This window comes from Dreissena polymorpha, chromosome 5 (genome assembly GCF_020536995.1).
Source record: "Dreissena polymorpha isolate Duluth1 chromosome 5, UMN_Dpol_1.0, whole genome shotgun sequence".
Classification (NCBI taxonomy): Eukaryota; Metazoa; Mollusca; class Bivalvia; order Myida; family Dreissenidae; genus Dreissena; species Dreissena polymorpha.
Window position 1 is genome coordinate 115,345,326 of NC_068359.1, and position 20,389 is coordinate 115,365,714.

At 32.3% G+C, this 20,389-nt stretch overlaps 1 protein-coding gene across 1 annotated transcript in view; it reads right to left on the reverse strand.

Moving 5' to 3' along the window:
- Positions 1 to 353: 353 nt before the first annotated feature.
- The window catches only part of LOC127831567 (cubilin-like), a 46,671-nt gene continuing 26,635 nt past the window's right edge, over positions 354 to 20,389 (reverse strand). The window contains exons 4-10 of the mRNA XM_052356548.1: positions 6,511 to 6,618; positions 5,844 to 6,031; positions 5,344 to 5,497; positions 4,937 to 5,080; positions 1,626 to 1,701; positions 1,002 to 1,066; positions 354 to 556 (exon numbers count right to left, since the gene is read on the reverse strand). Coding sequence (XP_052212508.1) covers positions 354 to 556; positions 1,002 to 1,066; positions 1,626 to 1,701; positions 4,937 to 5,080; positions 5,344 to 5,497; positions 5,844 to 6,031; positions 6,511 to 6,618 — 938 coding nt within the window. The remainder of the gene's footprint in view (positions 557 to 1,001; positions 1,067 to 1,625; positions 1,702 to 4,936; positions 5,081 to 5,343; positions 5,498 to 5,843; positions 6,032 to 6,510; positions 6,619 to 20,389) is intronic.

Below are 20,389 nucleotides of genomic sequence, written 5' to 3' on the forward strand. Positions count from 1 at the left end.
TTAGGACATTTTATCATTCATTTGATAACTACTGAGAAGGACAAACATTATATAAAGCATACATGTTTTCATAGACCAAAACACATACGCTATAAAAACAATGATTTCCAATATAGTTAATTGTTTATAAATTCTCACTTGCGAGTACAAGTGACATTAGCATCGTTGTTAGTGTAGTGACATACAAATACATATACCTACTGACCTCTGTCAACATGTTTAATGTGAAAAAATTCTATATTTGTCTGAGAAACCAAATGCCGTTTGTGTAATCTTCATGTCAACTTAAAGAATCATGCACTGATATACATGTAAACATATACAGTGAATAATCGGTTAGTGAAAAGAGGTGACTATTTATTGCCATAAACCGCCTCGTCCTGATGACTGTTGTAGTGAAGGCTATCAGAAGTCTTGTGGTTCAGAGTGGCCTGCAGGCAAACACCATCGGCGTCGCCTACATTAATACGCTTTTGACTGGACGACACTGAATGCTTATCATATGTGTCTCTGTTCATATCTTCAACATCGTTCAGCGTATTAGGTACATTGTTTTCTTAATCAGACGGATGATGTTATGGTGGATATGATTCAGGGTAAATGTGAGTACGTGTCGCATGAATCGGGTTTCATCAAGCCGCATGTGGAAAGATCGTATGCGTCATTTCCAATAGCCTGTACGTGGTTGTAAACATTGTCACTTGTGTGCATGGACGTATCGCTAGTGTTTTGATTCAAGACATTGTATGAGTTGTCAGTGTCGTCTAATGTGCCGTCTTCGTGCACATGATTCTCATTACTTTTGCCGTAACGGCTCGTATAAGTAGTGATATTTGTTGCAGTATCAGTTTCATTGATCATTGACCGGTTTTCAGTGTTATAAACTGTTGAATATTCCTCAACCACCTTGGTTCTCTTGTCTCTTTCTGTTTTACTTCCGATCATTTTTTTAGAGACAACCGCATACTCATGATTGTTAGATTGAAGTTGATTTGCAGTACTCGCCTCCACTGAATTCATTTCCAAACTGTTACCGATTTCTTCGTTTGTTTTATTGAATTTCTTTCTAAAAAAACAAAGGCAGTAACAATACTTTTTATTTGAACGGCCCTTTGGATCTATTAAATATAATTTGATCTTAATGTGGTCAATGCATGTATGCGTTTCATTATATCATGTACCGTTAAAAACCGATAGACCCTCAAAATCAACGAATATTTCGTACAATATTTCGAAAAATAAAGTTAACACAAAAAATCAATTTTCCTTATAGTAATAGCCAACATTTCAACGCTAGATGTGGTCTGATACCATAGATTTAAAAGCCCATACACACTCATAATCAACGAATATTTCGTACAATGTTTTCGACAAATACAATTAACACATAAAAACTTAATATTCCGTATAGAAATAACCAAAATTTAAACTCTATATGTAGTCTGGTAAAACAGATATAACACGATACAAAATGCTCTTTTTATCATTTTTGTATTATTTTTGATTTGTATGTTTCATTTCTTTAATTGTATGTAAAAGCTAAAATATGCACAATAAAAATTTATTTGTTCGCTACACAACATCTTATTATTGTGAAAGTGACAGATTATTTTAATTTGTCTTACCTGATTACAATGATGCAAACAATCGCTAAAGACACTGCTACCAGCGTCGCTATCACAAGACCGACAATAAGACCAACTGAAATCAAGCACTTATATCAGTCTGTTATTATCAAAAGATGGTAACCATGTATTCTACTTATTATTCAACAAATATTAATTAAGGAGATCATAAATATATACAAAGAACGGAAACATATAGCGATGATGACACAGTCTTATGAAGTTTACATTGATAAATGAGTACTGCATGTATTGAGAATTCCATTTAAGAGATATTTCTAGTAAAGTAATACTTAATATCATGTTAGCACGCATTTAATTTAATTTAAAAACAAAACAAAAACACACAAAATATTCAAGCGAGATAGTGTTACTTGTTAAGATTAAGGAAAAATAAAAATAAAAATACGTAATTTTAACTATAAACAAACGCAGAAAGCAGACTAGAGTCTACATGAACAGTTGGGTTCAAAAGTGTGAAGTTTTAACACAAAACACAAACACACAATCATCAAGGTCCGTGTACATACCGTCTTTTCGTTTTTCATTTTGCATTCGACAACACGAAACACGAAAATAAACGCATATTAGGTCCGTGTAAATACCGTCTTTTCCTGTTTCGTTTTGAATTCGACACGCGAATTTAGGCATATTAGTTTATATTCCGGTTATCTAATAACCGGAACAAAAACAAAGTACGAAATCAAAATTAACTTATATATATCGTTTTTCTAATTATAAACAAAATACGAAATGTATTTCCCTCTTCAAAGTTCGTTTCAATCTTCATATGGCGAAAATCAATGATTAAAACTTGTCCCGTTTACCGTTCTTGGTTTGATATTACTGTTTACAAAAAAACGAAAAACGAGTGGCGCTGTTCAAAGATCTATAAATAACTTTTTCATTTTTAGATCTTTGCTCTGTGCTGCTGTCTTGGGGAGGTAACCCATTCGTGGCTTTTGCGCGTACTTTTTCCCTTACATGAGAATAAATCACTTATTTCGATCAGCATGGCTTCTTACGTGCTTTTATTTGGGAAGGAAAATACACGCCGTAAGGGAAGAAGACGTGGATATTTTTTTCCAAAAATGTATTTTTCCAAATTGAAATGATCATAAGCTGACATCTAAATGTTTCCCAACGTACCGGTATTTCGTATCGATCCAACCGAATTGATAGGGCTATATTTAGTCTTATGACACTTCCTTCGTTTTCTTTCCCCTATACTATGCAAATTCAGTAGTAATTTTACAAAAAAACTCGTTTAGTCCTACAACCACGGAGAGGTCCTTATATTTTAAGAGCTGTAACACCCCTTCCCCTGAGTCCCGTATTCCAATTATCATTACCCCTCAAACCCGAATGATGTTTTAAGAAGCACAATAATCGGCGCCTGCTGCTAAAATGTCCCCTTTGTTTTACTTTTAACATCACCGTACATAATAGAATGTTTAAGTTGTATTAGTACTGCCAATATTGAAAGAAAGAACAGGACAAATGGAGAATAAATTAAACGCTGTTTGAATCTTATGAAATGGTTAAGTGCAAGGTGTCTAATATATAATTTCCAAATCGTTCGATTAAGTACAAATACATGTTACATTTCACAACTGAACTGTGATATGTCTAGTGATTTTAGCTCTGAAAGAGTTATAACCAAACACCTTATATGAAACCGTTGAAATAATTATATATAATATTAATAATAATATTAATAAATGTGCATATTTAATAACTTATTAGACAACGTATTTAATGTTCAAGAAAGAGCGCTCAATATGAAGTTAATGCTAACAAAATATTTAACTTCCAATGATATTATAACGCGGCTAAAACTGACTTTAAAGGTTACGTTTCATAAAGAAGACGAATAGCATGCGTAACGCCTATAGAAACTACTTGCCCTACCTTTACGCGTTATAGTTTTAGACCCTGGTTGTCTCCTAAAATGGAACTCGAATACCATTACAGAAAAGCTGGCATATCTGTAACTATACGTATACGATTTGCCGAGAGAAACGCGCCTTCAAACAAGCATTGACTTGCGTGATCTGTTTAATTACATGCAAAAGTCGAAAAATGTATTATTGTATTTCTTTTATACACATCCAGTTCACGTAAACAGTCAATCGAATAGTGGAAAAAAACGTACCTAAAATGTTATTCATAAACTTATTTATTTGTTACTTATATGATATTTTTACTAATGGACTTTAATTAGCGTTGATTTTCTATAATTATAATATAATGGTCTTGTAATTTGATGTTACTAGATCCATTTATTTTCCCATTAGAGTAGCTAAGAATAGCTGTCCCAAGACTTGACTTTTTATCGTCTATAACTGTCTACATGTGCATTTTCAAACAATAATAAGATCTACGGGAGAACACTGCGCAAAAAGATCAATCACGACTTATCTTTCCAAAACAGCGGAGCGCCCCTCGTTTTTCGTATACCGTTTTATCAATGCAAGAACGATAAATGGAATCAGACACTGTGTTTCAATTTTCATATATTGATTTTTTTATAATTAAAACTGAAATGAAATATGAATAGGGAAAGAAGATTTGTGTTTTGTTTTGTTATAAGTACACCGAAAAACGATACAAAGAACTCAACTTTGTTTTTGGTTTTGGTTTTTGTTCTGGTTTTAAGAAAATCGGAATATAAACTTATATACGTTGATTTTTGTTTTTCGTTGTGTCGAATGCAAAATGAAAATGGAAAAGATGGTATATACACGGACCGTTGATTTTCGTGTTTCGTTGTTTCGAATGTTAAATGAAAAAGGAAAAGACGGTATATACACGGACCCATCAATAATACGGATTCTAAATAACAATCAGTGGAATTCTTAACAAGTGAGTCTCTTATTGACTTTTAACGCATTGAAATGATGCATTAAATATTGAAGTACTAATATTGCACTCTTTAGAAAGTTGGGAATACACACTGGGTGGGGAAAGCAAACACTGACGAGCTTCATTTGAAACTTTTGTCGCGTTTTGCGATGTGTTCTTCAGTGTTGCTGTCTGGTCGCTGTTTGGTTGCGGTGTAATATTAATCGCACGGGGCATTCCCTGTAGTGTTATATATATATATATATATATATATATATATATATATATATATATATATATATATATAGATATATATATATATATATATATATATATATATATATATCTATATATATATATATATATATATATATATATATATATATATATATATATATATATATATATATATATATATGTATATATATATATGCTGAACTACGATATTATTAACATGTGACACATACCATAGCTCGTTCCTTTGTTGTTGATTGATTGTTCATCTCCTTGTTTAGGGTTCACTGTCGACAATCTATGTATACTTGACGTGTCTGTTGTTGTCGTCCTTGCATTTATCCCTGTCGTTGTTGGGGTTTTGGGAGCCATTGTCACTGAAAATCAATGCGCAGGTGTACACTATTTTGCTTCTGCTGTATAAATTATAGATATATACTCAATTGTTAATGCATAGCAGGTTCAATGACCACTTTGTTCATGGGTTCCATTCCATTTCTGTTACTCTGTGCATATATAAATATATATATATATTTATTTATTGTGAATTTTCCCACACGGTATTAACATAAAGACAACGATAACATTCATAAAATGTTTCAATATCAGTTGTAAAAACGTAAAGGAAAACAAATCTTACCAAATTTCCATTTAACCCAAACGCCTCTGCTTTGTACTGTTCGATCCGTACGAAACACAAGGGTCACTTCTTTTGTGGTGGAATTGACTGTTCCATTACCAACTCCGCAAAATGTCATTACAGGCGATCCCTCCTGTTTTGCACCTTCATAAACCTGAATTCAATATGCTGAATCGGTAAGATTAATATATCGATTTTTAATAATAGTACACTTTAGTAAAATAGTTCAATGAATGAGCAATATAAACAACAAATATTCATGCACAAAACCTAAGATTTCGGGCAATATGAACGAAAGTACGTGTGCCCTATACAAATCAGTGCATCCATAAAAAACGCTTTTACCAGCATTTGGGTGGATTGGTTTTGTGTATGCGATGTTGCACTAAATTGAAAATATCTTTATATCTTTAACCGTTAACGTAAGTGTTACTCGTCATTCCTTCGATTGTCTTTACATATTGTTTTGTATTTTTGTTGATTAGTAATTAATTTCCTACCTTAAGACTGTCGCAATAACAATCCTTACATCTTTCAATTGTATACATAACTTCAAGACGAATAAACGAGTCTTCGAAGCCAATTATTTTCCACTCGCAATTCATATCATTTGAATAATTACTTCCATCAGGTGGATAGAGGAAAGAGCTCTCATTTTGCACGAAGTTGGAGCCACAGTTGACCGGGACTGAAATAAAATCCATCAGTTGAAAGTGATTGTTTCAAATCTAAAATGAAGATACTGAAAAGAATATGCATAGTTTTATTTAAGCATGTTTGCACGATTATTTTATTCATGATCATAATATTTCGAAAATTGAAAAATCGAAATAAGTGTGTGTTCTAATGAAATGGCATCCTTATCGAAACAATTGTATGTTCTAATGAAATGGCATCGTTATCGAAACAATTGTATGTTTTTTTATGAAATGGCATCGAGATCGAAATAAATATACGTTCTTCATAATATGAAGTATTAAATTGCATCATTATCGAAACAAGAGTGTGTTCTAATGAAATGGCATCGTTATCGAAACACGTGAATGTTCTAATGAAATGGCATCGTTATCGAAACAAGTGTATGTCTTAATGAAATGGAATCGTGATCGAAATAACTTAATGTTCTAACGAAATGGCATCGTTAAAAATAAATGCGATTTTACGAACCTTTTTCACAAACGAATGGTAGCTTTTCTGAGCAATTGGTCGCTACAAGGTTGAACTGCGTTACATCGCGTTGAAGTTTGTTGCAATCTGTTGGTTCTTGCATTGGCTCTTAAAAAATGGTTATTCTGTGTATACAGTTGTATGTAACTGAATACGGACGAGCTGAATGAGTTAATTAATTTAAATTACTGATGTACCAAAAATCACTGTTTAACTACTCTTCAAATAATAATAATAATTATAAAAATAATAATAATAATAATAATAATAATAATAATAATAATAATAATAATAATAATTATTATAATAATAATGAAAATAATAATAATTATGTTCTATTCTGTTTAATTATAATTGTAATCAAAGGACTCACAGTACACATTCCCTCAATACAATGGGATTAGCACTAATTTTCTCGCCAGTAGAGATAAGCCCCTGGGCAATGTTTTCTTATCGCCTTGAACCCACATATCTGATCAGTAAATTACCCCTTGTGATTCTTGATGGTTGATGAAACACGTCTTTTGATTGGCAAAGAAAAAAGAGAAGCAGCGAATTGAACAACTGATACAGGAGTTCGAAGGTCTGACAAAAGCTGACGTTAATAATTTGTGAAAAAAAGTAATGTTAGAAAAAAGTAGAGAGGTTATATGGTAATCGTCATTAATTTGAACCGGCAAGTTTTTATATATTTAAGTCCAAGGCCCATAACTTTGCCAAAAATCAATGGACCGAAACGAAACACATACGAATTTCACACTTTATCTGATGTCAAATCATGAAGGCAAACTCATACAACAAATATAATGTCAATATTGTTAAGCGTTTTCAAAAAAGTCCGGAAAATGAAATGGCCGGACAGACGGACGGACAGTCTGACTTCTATAGGTAATCCTACCGGGGGCATAACACTCAGCTCAAAATCTGAAAGTGTTGCGTTAAACCTCCGAAAACGGTTATTAAAGAGGAACAATTAAGACCAAGGCCGATAACTTCGCAAAAAAAGCAATAGACGGAACGAATTTCACACTTCATCTGTAGGTAAACGCACACATCAAATATCAGGTCAATATCTTAAAGCATTTTGAGAAAAGTCCGGAAAATTAAATGCCGGACGGACGGACAGTCTGAATGCTATATGCCATCCTACCTTGGGAATAAAAGTCAGCTCAATATAAAAAAGAGTTGCGTAAAAATCTCCGAAAATCGATTATTATCGAAAACAATTTTAAGACCAAGGCCCATAATTATCTCTCGAAAGAGCATGAACGGATCGAATTTCACACTCATCTGTATGTCATATAGGTAGACAAACATACAACAAATCAGCTTAATATCTGAAAGCGATGCGTAAAAAATCTCCGAAAAACGGTAATTATAGAGAAAATGTTCAAAGCAAATCTTATGTCGAAAGTGTAGACTATTGTGATGGTTTTTCTGTGTTTATAATGGGGAAAGTAAAAAAATGTAATAGATGGTAGACATTTTATTAGAAATTTAGTTTTAAGCTTGAGAGCAGTTTTGAATTCAAACAAAAATATATTATTATGGTTTCATGCCAGTCATACCTTATGACATTTCTTATTAAAGGTTTTTGATTATCAAAGTTTAAGTACATTCCATGCAACCTAATGTTTGTTCTGAAACAGCCTGAAGTTAAGACACAATCACATATTTGAAATAAGGAAAGCAATTAGAGCAGAGACCTCACACATCCACCAAGACATTTCAGTGTTTGCTGTGCAACTATTTGGTTTAACAAGGTAATTTAACAAGAGCAATTTGCATTGACCTCTGTACAATTAAATTGTGTACATAATAATACAAAAAGACACCTTTTAACCAAAGCCATGGTGTGAAGTACGCCAGCACCCATATATCTGTTATATTTTGATTGCTCATCCAGGACAAGATCGAACCAGAATATGCAGCATTTAAACTTTTGTCTGGTTCCATAAGCACCGATAGTCCACCGTCCCCATTACATGTTGCAAACGCTTCTTTCCAAGACATTGGAATACGCTCCAACCGCGGTGCTGTTAAAGCTGGTGAACGAAATACTGACAAAGCGTAATCATAAAAGTTAGATCATTTAAACATTACACACGCTTATCCGAAAAAGGTTTGAAAAGTTGCTTGTTAAAGACAATGTAATAAAACTAAAATTAGTGTATGGTTACCTTTCCAATACAGTTTAAATCCATTTCCCGCATACCAAAAATTCGATGTAAAATGTATCGTTGCTTTTCTGCCAACAGTAATAATCCGTTCGGGATCTTTTTTGCAGCTATCAAACAAAATTGTAGAACCTTCAGATATCTGAAAGAAACACACAACTACCGTATATGAAAAGTAGCAAATAATTATTACTCGAGCCAGTTATATATATTTTAAATAAGTATAAATCTAAGGTAAAATTTCGAATGTATGGCAAATGTTTTACTCGAAATGCAATCTTATTATAATATTTTTTCAACATAAAACACTTATTTAATCATACTGGTAATTCAGTATGTGTAACTGTTTATATACTTTAATTAAAAGCTGACAATTCAATTCAATTTGTAATAATTCAAAATATGAATAACCGACTGAAGCTTATACTCGTAAAAGAAAAGTAAAGACTAATTGATTAACATTCCGTACTTCCACTTTATCTTTGCAGTTAGTGATGGGGGCGAGATCAGTATCGATAAACCCAATTTCAAGATTGGTGTTTACTCCACCCTCTATGGTCCATGTACAGTTAGTATTGTCAGGATACTCGTCTGGATAGTTGGGGCTGCTGATTTCGCCGTAGTTGGACGAATACGATCCCCCACAGTGTACCTCTTGAAGACGATACATTATTGTGATTAAAAAAAAAAAATAAAAAAATTTTTTATAATAATAATAATAATAATAATAATAATAATAATAATAATAATAATAATAATAATAATAAATACTAATACTTAAACTACATATAATAATAATAATAATAATAATAATAATAATAATAATAATAATAATAATAACAATAATAATAATAATAATAATAATAATAATAATAATAATAATAATAATAATAATAATAATAATAATTATTATTATTATTATTATTATTATTATTATTATTATTATTATTATTATTATTATTATTATTATCATTATTATTATTATTATTATTATTATTATTATTATTATTGAAAACATACTGAGAATTTAAAATAAATGTATGCTCTTTTTGCAGATGATGCAGCAACTTTTACAGAATTTAAGGAATGTATTTTTTCAAATAAAATTCAATACAATTGTTTCCAAACGGAAATTCGCACAAGTAGTTACATTTATATTTTTTAAATGTATATTTACTAACAATGGTGAAAAGATATTGTTTTCTCAGTATTTACTAAGAATTATAAACATTAGCAGCATCAGTATTACTTGACATCATAATCATCATCAACATGTACAATGATCTTCAATTGTAGTATAGTTAGAATTATAACAAATGTATTGTATAGTATGAATACCTCCATATACAATGAAAACTTTACACCACAGAACACTGACCATAAATATGGGTTTCATGATCTGCAAAGAGAATGATGGCACATATTTACTTGTCAAATGAATATGTTATATTAAAAAAACGTGCTAATTTTAATATTGCAATCGTTTCATAAATATTAAACATATATTATACCGACAATACGTTGAAGCTTAGAACCGATGAACAAATTTTGAAACTAGCCTTCGTTTAAAGAATTACATTTCATTTACAAGTAACAATAACGCATACTAAATGTATGCTATTTTGTAGTTTTAATTCAAACTGACATTAGCGTTCATATTTTAAACTCAATTATACTAAATAAAATGAAAAACAACAAATTTATGAAATAATGAAATGCATAGTGTTGAAAACTCAACTTGGTAAACGTTTATCGCATATCGAATATAAAACTGTGACATATGGACTAATTATTATGTTGAAATAGAAAGGTTAAATTTCTTAACAGAGAAGTCAGCTTCTATAAAAAGTCAAATATATTTTAGTCTATGATGTCTTCATAAAATAAAGATGCAAATGTATGTCAATAGTTTTAAATTGAATGAGTTGCTTATTGTGATCAAATTGTGCTTAATTGTACACAAAATCACATATTTTTCATCCATTCAGATTGGGAAATGGCGAGCCATTATATAATGTCATACATAGCTCATATGTGTCTCAAATTACTGACAACAAACTTTCAAAACTATAGAGCATTTACGAATCTTTCAAATTAAGTCCTGTCTAATATGGAATCCTAGACTGCAATAGATAACGTGAGTATAATTTAAAGCATTTATTTCTATGTCCTGCACGATACTGATGTAATAGTTAGAACATATTACAAAGTCGTAAACACTGCCCACTACTAGTATGCTATATTCAAACTTCCAACAACAAAAAAGTGTTATACGAAGTTTTATTACACTATAAAGACCCTAAAACAAGTATTATTAGTGAAAAACGTTAAACTACAAATATATTGCAATTGTTAGCATCTAAAATCTTGATGTCATCTTGTTACGTTTTACGGATGATCAAGAGTCAGGATCGGATTAATTCGGTTTGCATAAATAGGCATAATGTATGCAAGCTATCCCAGAAATACGCAGCTGCCGTCATCAAATTCCGAAATTCAACTGTGTTAAAAATAAAAACGAGCAGTTTGTATCTCGATAAATCAATGTTACCAGACCAAATCTAGCGATGAAATATTAACTATTGATATAAGGAACACTGATTTGTTTATGGGTTACCTTTATTTTACGAAGTTTTCGTTGACTTTGAGCATTTACGGATCTTTAAAATAACATACCGGTAATGATCATTCATGACAACTGCGTGATGCTGCCTACGCTGCCCGAAGACAATCTCAGATTCGCTCGTAAATGTTCGTATATCGTCAAGGGAAATTCAAATGAAATAAATTATCATACAAATAAATAATGACGAGCATTTTGTATCTCGTTAAATCAATGTTACCAGTCAGAATCTAGAAATCTGAGCGTAGAAAGTTTCCATATATGGTAATATGGTAATGATTAGTACAGCTTCAGAGAAAAAAAAAACAATCGAAAACCAGAAATATCACGCACTAAGTTCATGCTCTTAATGATCAAGGGTCGGCAATTCTGGAATTTCATATAATCAAAATGTAGGTTATGGTCTAATGCTCGATACGCCGGGCTATTAAACTCGACGTTCCAGTGTTCAATAGTAATAGTTGTTAATTTAAATAATTAACATATTAAGGTCAATATAGTATATATAATCACTGTTATTGATTATCGCAAAACAAAGAAAACTCGTGTGGTAGGAAAAAAGGATAATGAAGAAGCCGCCACACGCTTAAAGTAACCCATCCACAAACTGGTAAAAAATTACGGTACTAATAAAAATGTTTTGAATTAATTGCAATCATAATTTTTGTTATGCATTCTTGCTGTACATGTTCCAATTGTACTCCTCTTGTTACTTTATGCACACGCTTCTTTCACTGAATTGTCCATTTACTTTTAAGATGAAGCTGATTCTGGTGCATACTTAATTGTTTAAAGGAAGTTGTAACTTTATTATCTTAACATGAAGTATGATAGAGAATATAATATAACAACTAGCTTTCTTGATGGTTTAAAGATCATTTCTACGATTTGTAAGAATAACAAGTCGTTGTCACGTACCCACATTCAAATATTTATATAAAATGAAAATATATAGATCAAAACCAAAAAAGGACAATCTTTATTGTACAATCTTTTAGGGAGGCAATCAACATGCCACCAGCATCTTGACAGACGATTTCCAATTGAAAAAGGTTGGAAATACGACATCCGACCCGCATAAGCGCAAATTTGGATTAAAATATTCTTATTTTAAAATAACGTTGACCAGCTAAAGTGCCTTATCGGCTCAATCTGTACCCTCGAGGCGTTGTCTATTAGTCGCCTTGGCTCTACAGGACATGGGAGGCTAAAGCCGTGTGGATTAAAGAAGTATGGGAGTGTAAAAATTATTTTATGGAACGTTTCATATTTTGACTATTTTTTAATAAGTAGTTTTGAGCATAATCGGTAAAATAAAGATGTATGCTTTTATCTTCACTTCTTTGTGGTGATTTTTTATGATAATTGTGACGAGACATTCAAATTCAATTAAATTTTCAAACAAATACGAGTACTTTCCATTTTTGCTTGAGAAAAATGATATTCGGAATTATTTCTTTGATGATTTTTTAAATTTCATCACTTAGCATTGTAAACAATTTGTTTTTACATGAAAGCAAGCAAAAAAAAACTCTACATTCTCTGGCAATGATTTTACTTGTGCGAGGTACGAGATTGTCGGACAGGACTTTTGGGCAGTTTTTGAAAAGCGCTGAAGGAAATTATTGGCTGAGCTAGCCTTTTATTTTTTATTTTTATTCGAGTTAAACATTTGAGATCCTTGGATATGGTAACAATGATACAGATAAAGTATTTTCTTGCACGTGATGTATAATATGTTCATCAAGCCGATAATTATGGGATGTTCTTTATGGCACGCATAAACAGTGCATTTTTCCGTCGAAACTCTTTTTCTGTGTATTTGCCATTCACTACATTTTACTGAAGGTATAGGTAGCTAGCGGATCTCTAATTTCTCAGTTGATGCGATACAGAAGACAATGGTCTGCAAACATGCGGGCTATGGAGATTATTGACATTACATAGGGAACGTAAGGTATGGTCATTTTCCTTAAGGTATTAGCACTCTAATGGGACATGTTGTTGTTTTTTTTTTTTCGCATATTTCTTAGTGTTCTGGTATTCTGCATTGATCATTAAAGTTTAAATACAATTCACCGTTCAATAATATTTTTTTTTACATTTTCAGTTTTGAACCCCCAAATATTATACCGTTTTTTCGTCCGTCCGTTCGTCCCTTTCTCAATCCGTTCCTTCGTTCGTTCGTTAGTTCGTCTGTCGGTCCTTACGTGCATCCGTTCGTTCGTTCATTCTTCCGTCCGTCCGTTCGTTCGTTCCTTCGTGCGTCCGTTCCTTCGTTCGTCCGCCCGTTCGTTAGTTCGTCCCTTCTTTCGTCCGTTCGTCCCTTCTACCGTGCGTCCGTCTGTCCGTCCGTCCGTCCGTTTATTCGTCCGTCCTTCCGTCCGTTCGTCAACTCGTCAGTTCGTTCGTCCGTACGCCCGTTCCTTCATTCGTTCGTTCGTTCGATCGTCCCTTCTTTCGTTCGTCCGTTTGTTCCTTCATTCGTCCATTTGTTTCTTCGTTCGTCCGTGCGTTCCTTCTTTTGTATGTTCGTCGTTCCCTTCTTCCGTCCGTTCGTTCGTTCGTCCGTCAGTCAGTTCGACCGTTCTTTCGACCGTCACTCCATGAACAATATCTTGAACATTATTTAAATTTGATTGTAGTCGTTCGTTCTGCAGTCGGACGTTTTCGCTGACCGGGTTTCTTGCCTGAATTGTGCCGTGGAGTTCGCAGTTTTAGAGTTCCATTACGGGATAAAGTAAAGCCTGTGCTTATTGGTTTAAGATACGATCGCATCAGAAACTTGTTAAAAATTGCGTGTTTTTCATCTGGGTTTTTATTTCTCCAAGCAGCTTCGTTCATTAAGTGTTTTCTGTATTCACCAAATAATAAGTAATCTCCGCATCCATAAAGTGCCCTGCGTAAGTCGTTCATGTGAGCTTTAATTATGTTCGAAATACACTCGATTGCACTTTTAATTGATAAGATTTTGTGTTGAGTTTCTTGTTTTAGTCTATTGTTGATGGATTCGGCATTGTTATTTGTCCATAGTTGTGATATTTGTTTTTGTGTTAATGGCATATATACACATTTTTTTCAATTTTGGTATCAAATGTCGTTCAAAGTATTTTGAGAAATTTGAAAAATCCTCAATTTAAATCAGTTACGTACGGCATCCGGATAGTGCCATCTATAATCTCGCACTTTTTTTATCATGGGTAACACTATACACACGAAGCGATACTTGATTTTATTCTTGACTGTCGCGGCGACGCACGATATTTTTTGTTTCAAATATCGCCCATATTATCCGAATCTCGTGTATCGCATATATCGTTGTCAATATATATCAAAATTATTATGAAATTAAATTAATCTGTTCTCTGTACTAATGCTAAAATAATCTTTTATAAGTGTGTCGATGGCAGCAATATTAATAATAAAAGCGCTGAAGGCACTGTAGGTGTTCGCTGTTGTAGAAGTTTAGACTCAGTTTAAAAATTATGTTATAGCTTTTTATATTGCAAGTTTTAAATGAACACAACCCATTCAAATTTGTAAAGAGTGTGTCTAAAAGCACAGGTCGAGATGAGTTTTTTTAAATCATTAATAAAAAATCATTATAAAAAATATAATTTAAGCTTAATTTTGGGTAAACTGGCTTAATGCATAAATTGTCATCCCAGTACCAGAGACTCTCTTTAATCGAAAAACATTATAAAATCAGAAATGTCGTCCTTGATTAGCTTGTGCGCATCAGTATGCACAGGCTAATCTTATTTGACATGCATTCAGAAAAAGAAAAAGATCAAGTATCGCCGCGACTGTCAAGAAAAAGATCGAGTATCGCTTCGTGTGTCTAGTGTCGCCCTTGATGAAAGAAGTGCGAGATTATAGGTGGCACTATCCGGATTCCGTAGTTACGGGATATAAGTGACGAAAGCAAACCAAACAACGAAATTATGCGTGCACCACCTCAGTTTGATGACACAATGTAGGGGACATTATTGAAAAATTTACGCTTTCACCAAAGCACTCTTTTATACAAAATCAAAAACACGCATGCGAATTACACCTTAACAAGATCTAGGGACCAGAAAACACATTTTCACACATTCTCGACACAAATGTACTAGTAAAATGGACCGTGATAACAAGCAAACTTTCTACTTGAACAAAAGTTATTACAAATTATAACAATTATGTAAAAACCGGTCAGTAAAGTGCGTATACCCTAAATATTAATCAATAACATATTTAAGCATAACTTGTTATGTGGATTTTATGGATTAAAATACCGCTTAGGGGTATTTTTTCTTTATGCTTGGTGATTGTCTGTTGTTATGAAAGAATGAAATAACCATTATTATTATTATTATTACTATTATTATTATTATTATTATTATTATTATTATTATTACTATTAGTATTATTATTTGCATTAGTATTATTATTTTCAATGTATGTTGCATTTTAATTATTTTAAGGCTGACTGCAGTATGCTAGACATCCGTTCCAAACGTGAAGTATGCTAGACATAGTTGAGTTATAGTTACATATACTGTGTTTTTGAAAACCACATTGTAAAAAAGAAATGTTATTTCTTAATGTGCTATCTTCGTGAAATAAAGTTATTATTATTATTATTATTATTATTATTATTATTATTATTATTATTATTATTATTATCATTATTATTATACACTTAGCCGTGCGCTAGAGAACAATACAAAATGTATCAGTCGTTTCGAATCCTTGACGATCTTTTCAATGCACGGAAAATAGAAACAATTAATATTCTAGTTTAAGTAACATTAGTTCGGCATTAGAGAATTGCGTATGCAATAATAAGCATATAGAGACCCGTATTAACATGAACTGATATAAACTTAAAAGAATAAAATAAATAATATTTTTACTGATATAATTCGCCATTGAACGCTTCGATAGTAAATACAACGGACGCTTGCATTTGTCATCCAATATTTTCAACGGTACTAATTTAACACATTGCTAGAGCATTTTCTATCTAGCAAGCTTTTTTGTTAATGGCCTTTCTGAACAGAACAGAAAGCTTATTCATAAATGCTAGATAGAAAATGCTCTAGCAATGTGTTAAATTAAAGATAATCAGATAATTCTAATCGATGTATCAATTCTTTGTTTAAAGTTAATGAACTCTTAACATTTAAATAATTTAGCAACAAACCTAGGTACATATCTACATAAGTCTAGTTTTAAATATAGGAATAAATACATTTGCATGTACTGATTCTGGATACATCCAAACCTCTACAAAACCAGTATTTTAAAGCAAGTCCCGTACTTCAGTACAATTGTTACATCGTATTATATGAGTCGCGTTCTAGGAAATCTGGTCTTAATGCATGTGCGTAAAGTGTCGTCCCAGATTATCCTGTGCAGTCCACACAGGCTAATCAGGGACGACTTTTTTCCGCCTAAACTTAATTATCGGTAAGGAGGGACTTTCTTGAAACTCAAAATACCTTAAAAGCGGAAAGTGTCGTCCCTTATTAGCCTGTGCGGACATGCATTATGCCCAGTATTCTCAGAACACGACGCATATAATGACCATTTCTCATATAACATATTGTACTAATTAGGTTGTTTATCAGTTTACAATTTTATAAAATTGTTTTATAATTCGTACATAAGAAATTTATATACCACGGCTATCGCCCTAGTTCCCCATACACTGCTGAATTAGAAATACTCATTTTGACTCATTTTGACACCAAGTACTAGTATTCGTTTCAAAAATCTTCAACGAACTTCAATATCAGCACTATAAATTTACACAACAATTTAGCAACCATTCATTTCAATGTTTTCAGTACAGTGACCAGGTAGGTGTCTGTGTATTGAGTTGATAAGATAAGGATCACCACAGCAGGTTTCAGTACACAATACAGACTACCGCTGTTTTATTATTGGATTTGTAAGTTACATTATGGCGTCGACGAATGTGACAAATTTGAAAGTTCGCTAGATTTTGACTTTCTACTTTTTCGTAAGAAAAAATGGTACGATGTGCTTTAAATGGACCGTTTCACAGATTTTGGAATGTATTTGTAGTTAAATGCTTGATATTGATAAATATGGGATCTAAAAAGCTGAAGTAAAACATAGGAATACAATTAAAGGAAGAAAAAAATAACCCAACTGGGCTCGAACCACTGACCCCTGAAGTATAAGTCAAACGCTTTGATCACTCGGCCATTCGTGCTCATACAGTGAGAGATGTATTTTATACTTCATATAAGCAATCCCCGTTGTGTCAACAAAATATAACGACAACAGAACTTTCCAAATTATTCAATCGTTTCGCGTTGCAACGCTTTATAATTTCGAGGTCGTCAATAAGAAATATAATGAGTATTTTAGAGAATAGTTAATCTGCAGTTTTACTGTTTCCTCACAAAGAAGAAAATTAACAAATCTGAAACATATTTTTCTTTCATTTTTTTCAATTTACCAAGACGAGCAAAGGTCCCTTTAAAAGAAACCAAAATATGCCCACATAATTAAGTTAGACAACGAATTAAACTTCCTTGTTCGTAATTTTATATTTCGAACGAACACGCAAGTACATAAGACCGCAGGCACACCAAACCAGTTTTGCAAAAATCCGTATTTTAGTTTTTAACTTTGCATTGTATGCACTTGCGATGCGATCCGGAATTATTAGTCACGGAGTTCACCGATTTCCTAAATGAACGAGGTGAAAAATATTTTGATTATGATTAGAAATAATGTTATTAGCAACCATGGTATATTTGCTTCCGTTGACACCGATAAACATCGCTGAACGAAGAATGCAAAAGAAAACGGACAGAATATACTCAGACAGTTTCCCAGTATCATTGAAATAGGAATGAGGCCAGAATTTTTAATAAACTGATTTCGGTACGCGGTTATTGGCTTTTCTGTGTTTTATTACGTACCTTGATTTAGCTCTATCTTACTTTTTTTTAGACATTTGTTGGTCTTTTCGACACAATTCTATAGCAACCACAGGAAGCAATATATATTTGTCTCAGAATTTATTACAAAAGAAGCTTGAATTAGTTTTAAATGGTGTAGATTTGGAGAGATTTGGGAAGATTAATTAATAAGTGGTGTGAAACCTATATTTGATTTAAAGTATTTTTATTTGAAATTACATATTGTCACGAGTAGAATGAAGCATTAAAAACAAAACAATAGTGCCCATCACACAAACATGATGTAAAATAATTGTTTTTATGTAGATTTGGGAAGATTTGGGTAGATTTAGGTAGATTTGGGCAATTCGTGCCGCCGCGTTTTTCTTGACTGGTCAAAATTTTCAAGCGTTTTGACAGTCGTATTTCCAGGAATCGTTTTCTTCATAAATATCAACACTGCCATGCATTAGTTGACGTTTATCATTAACTCCATTTACGTTAATATGCACAACAATAACACGTTTATCAATCTTTCTCTTTCAAGATAGCAAATTGCTTTTTCCTTAAACGACCCAATCTGGTTGGTACAATGTCGGCCATATTTGTTGTTATTTTATTTATTTTGCGGGTCCTACATTTAGTATTTCATAGCGTATTTATCGAATATTCGAAGTTTTCCGCACATACCCGGATAACGTTCGGAGTGACGGATATGTACGAAATAAGGCGATATAGCCCGAATTTCATTAGAGTGATTATACCTTAACGTTTATTCAACGGTTTGTAAAAAAAAATCACAAAGAACACTACTTAAACGTCTAACAATACAATACAATCTAGCGATATTCTTTTGAGGCATTTTGCGGTGTTGGGTTTTAAGCCTCTGAGAGGCCAAATTTCGATCTTGCAACCTTGGTCGTGTTTCTGTAGGAGCTCCTGGTAGTTTTTGTTTTGGAAGAATAACTGCTGGGCAAGATTTTTTGGATATAATAATTTGATTTTAAGTATAGGTTTATATATAAAATGTTTACTTGCAGTTCCGATAATTTGCTCTGTTCAAAGAAACTCACAAAGAATTACGTACGACACGATATAAGTTGCATACGTAATATGTTCTTGATATAAATGTATGAATTTTTTTATTTGTTGCAGCTAAATTCAGATAGCAAATTAATTTAAAATATAATGGAAATGAAAGCCCAGTATATTTTGCTTAACCATTTATAAAGCTTTATTAGGTTGAACCTGATCACAATAGCAATTAATATTTCATTAAAATTATATTGTTATTTTTAACTTAGCACACAGTAAACATATATCGCTTTACATATTACTTCACGTGACACGTACATCATGTTATTTTATTAATAAAGCCAAAGGTTTATTTGTCATAAAAGCATGCATTTAGTGGTGTTTGCTAATTAACATTACTACGAATTAACGCTAAGGTACTTACACGCAAATTATCCATCTTCGCCTTCAACGAACAGAAGGAGCATTTTGTCACTCTAGTAATGAGCGAGTGAGATTCGTAGTCTAGTGAACACGCACTGTTTTTTCCGGTGTGTCATTGAACATGCTCTTGACATTTAATTTCAACAAGGAACATAAAATACGTATGGTTTCCTGAAATCATTGATAATAACACACGTATTTCTATTCGCTTCGCGGAAGTTTCTCAAGTAGACTATATCTACTGCTGTTTCCGGTAAATTAAGAAGCTCGTTTTATCATATGAGATCTTAGGTCACTGATCCTAACAAACATACACTAGCTCTGCATGATAATTTCAATGCTTGCTCTCTCAAAATATATTGTAACCATATTACTTTAAATACCGTTTAAATAGAATGTATTTCAATGCTTATATATATACATTCATATTCTTAATGCAACTGTTCATATTTCCACATGAACTAATACAAAAGTATAAAATGTTTATAATTAACGCAGTAATACGGCAAGCGGCGGTTGTTGATAGTTGTGTACCTATAGCTAAACCTACGCAACTCGATGTTTTTTTGCAACGCATCATCTATTTTCGCGCCAATATTAATTTGAAATTACATGAAAATAAAATTCCATCTGATGCTGTTTTGAGTGTTTATGCATACTTGGATAGAAAATAGTATATAGCACTTATTTTTTTG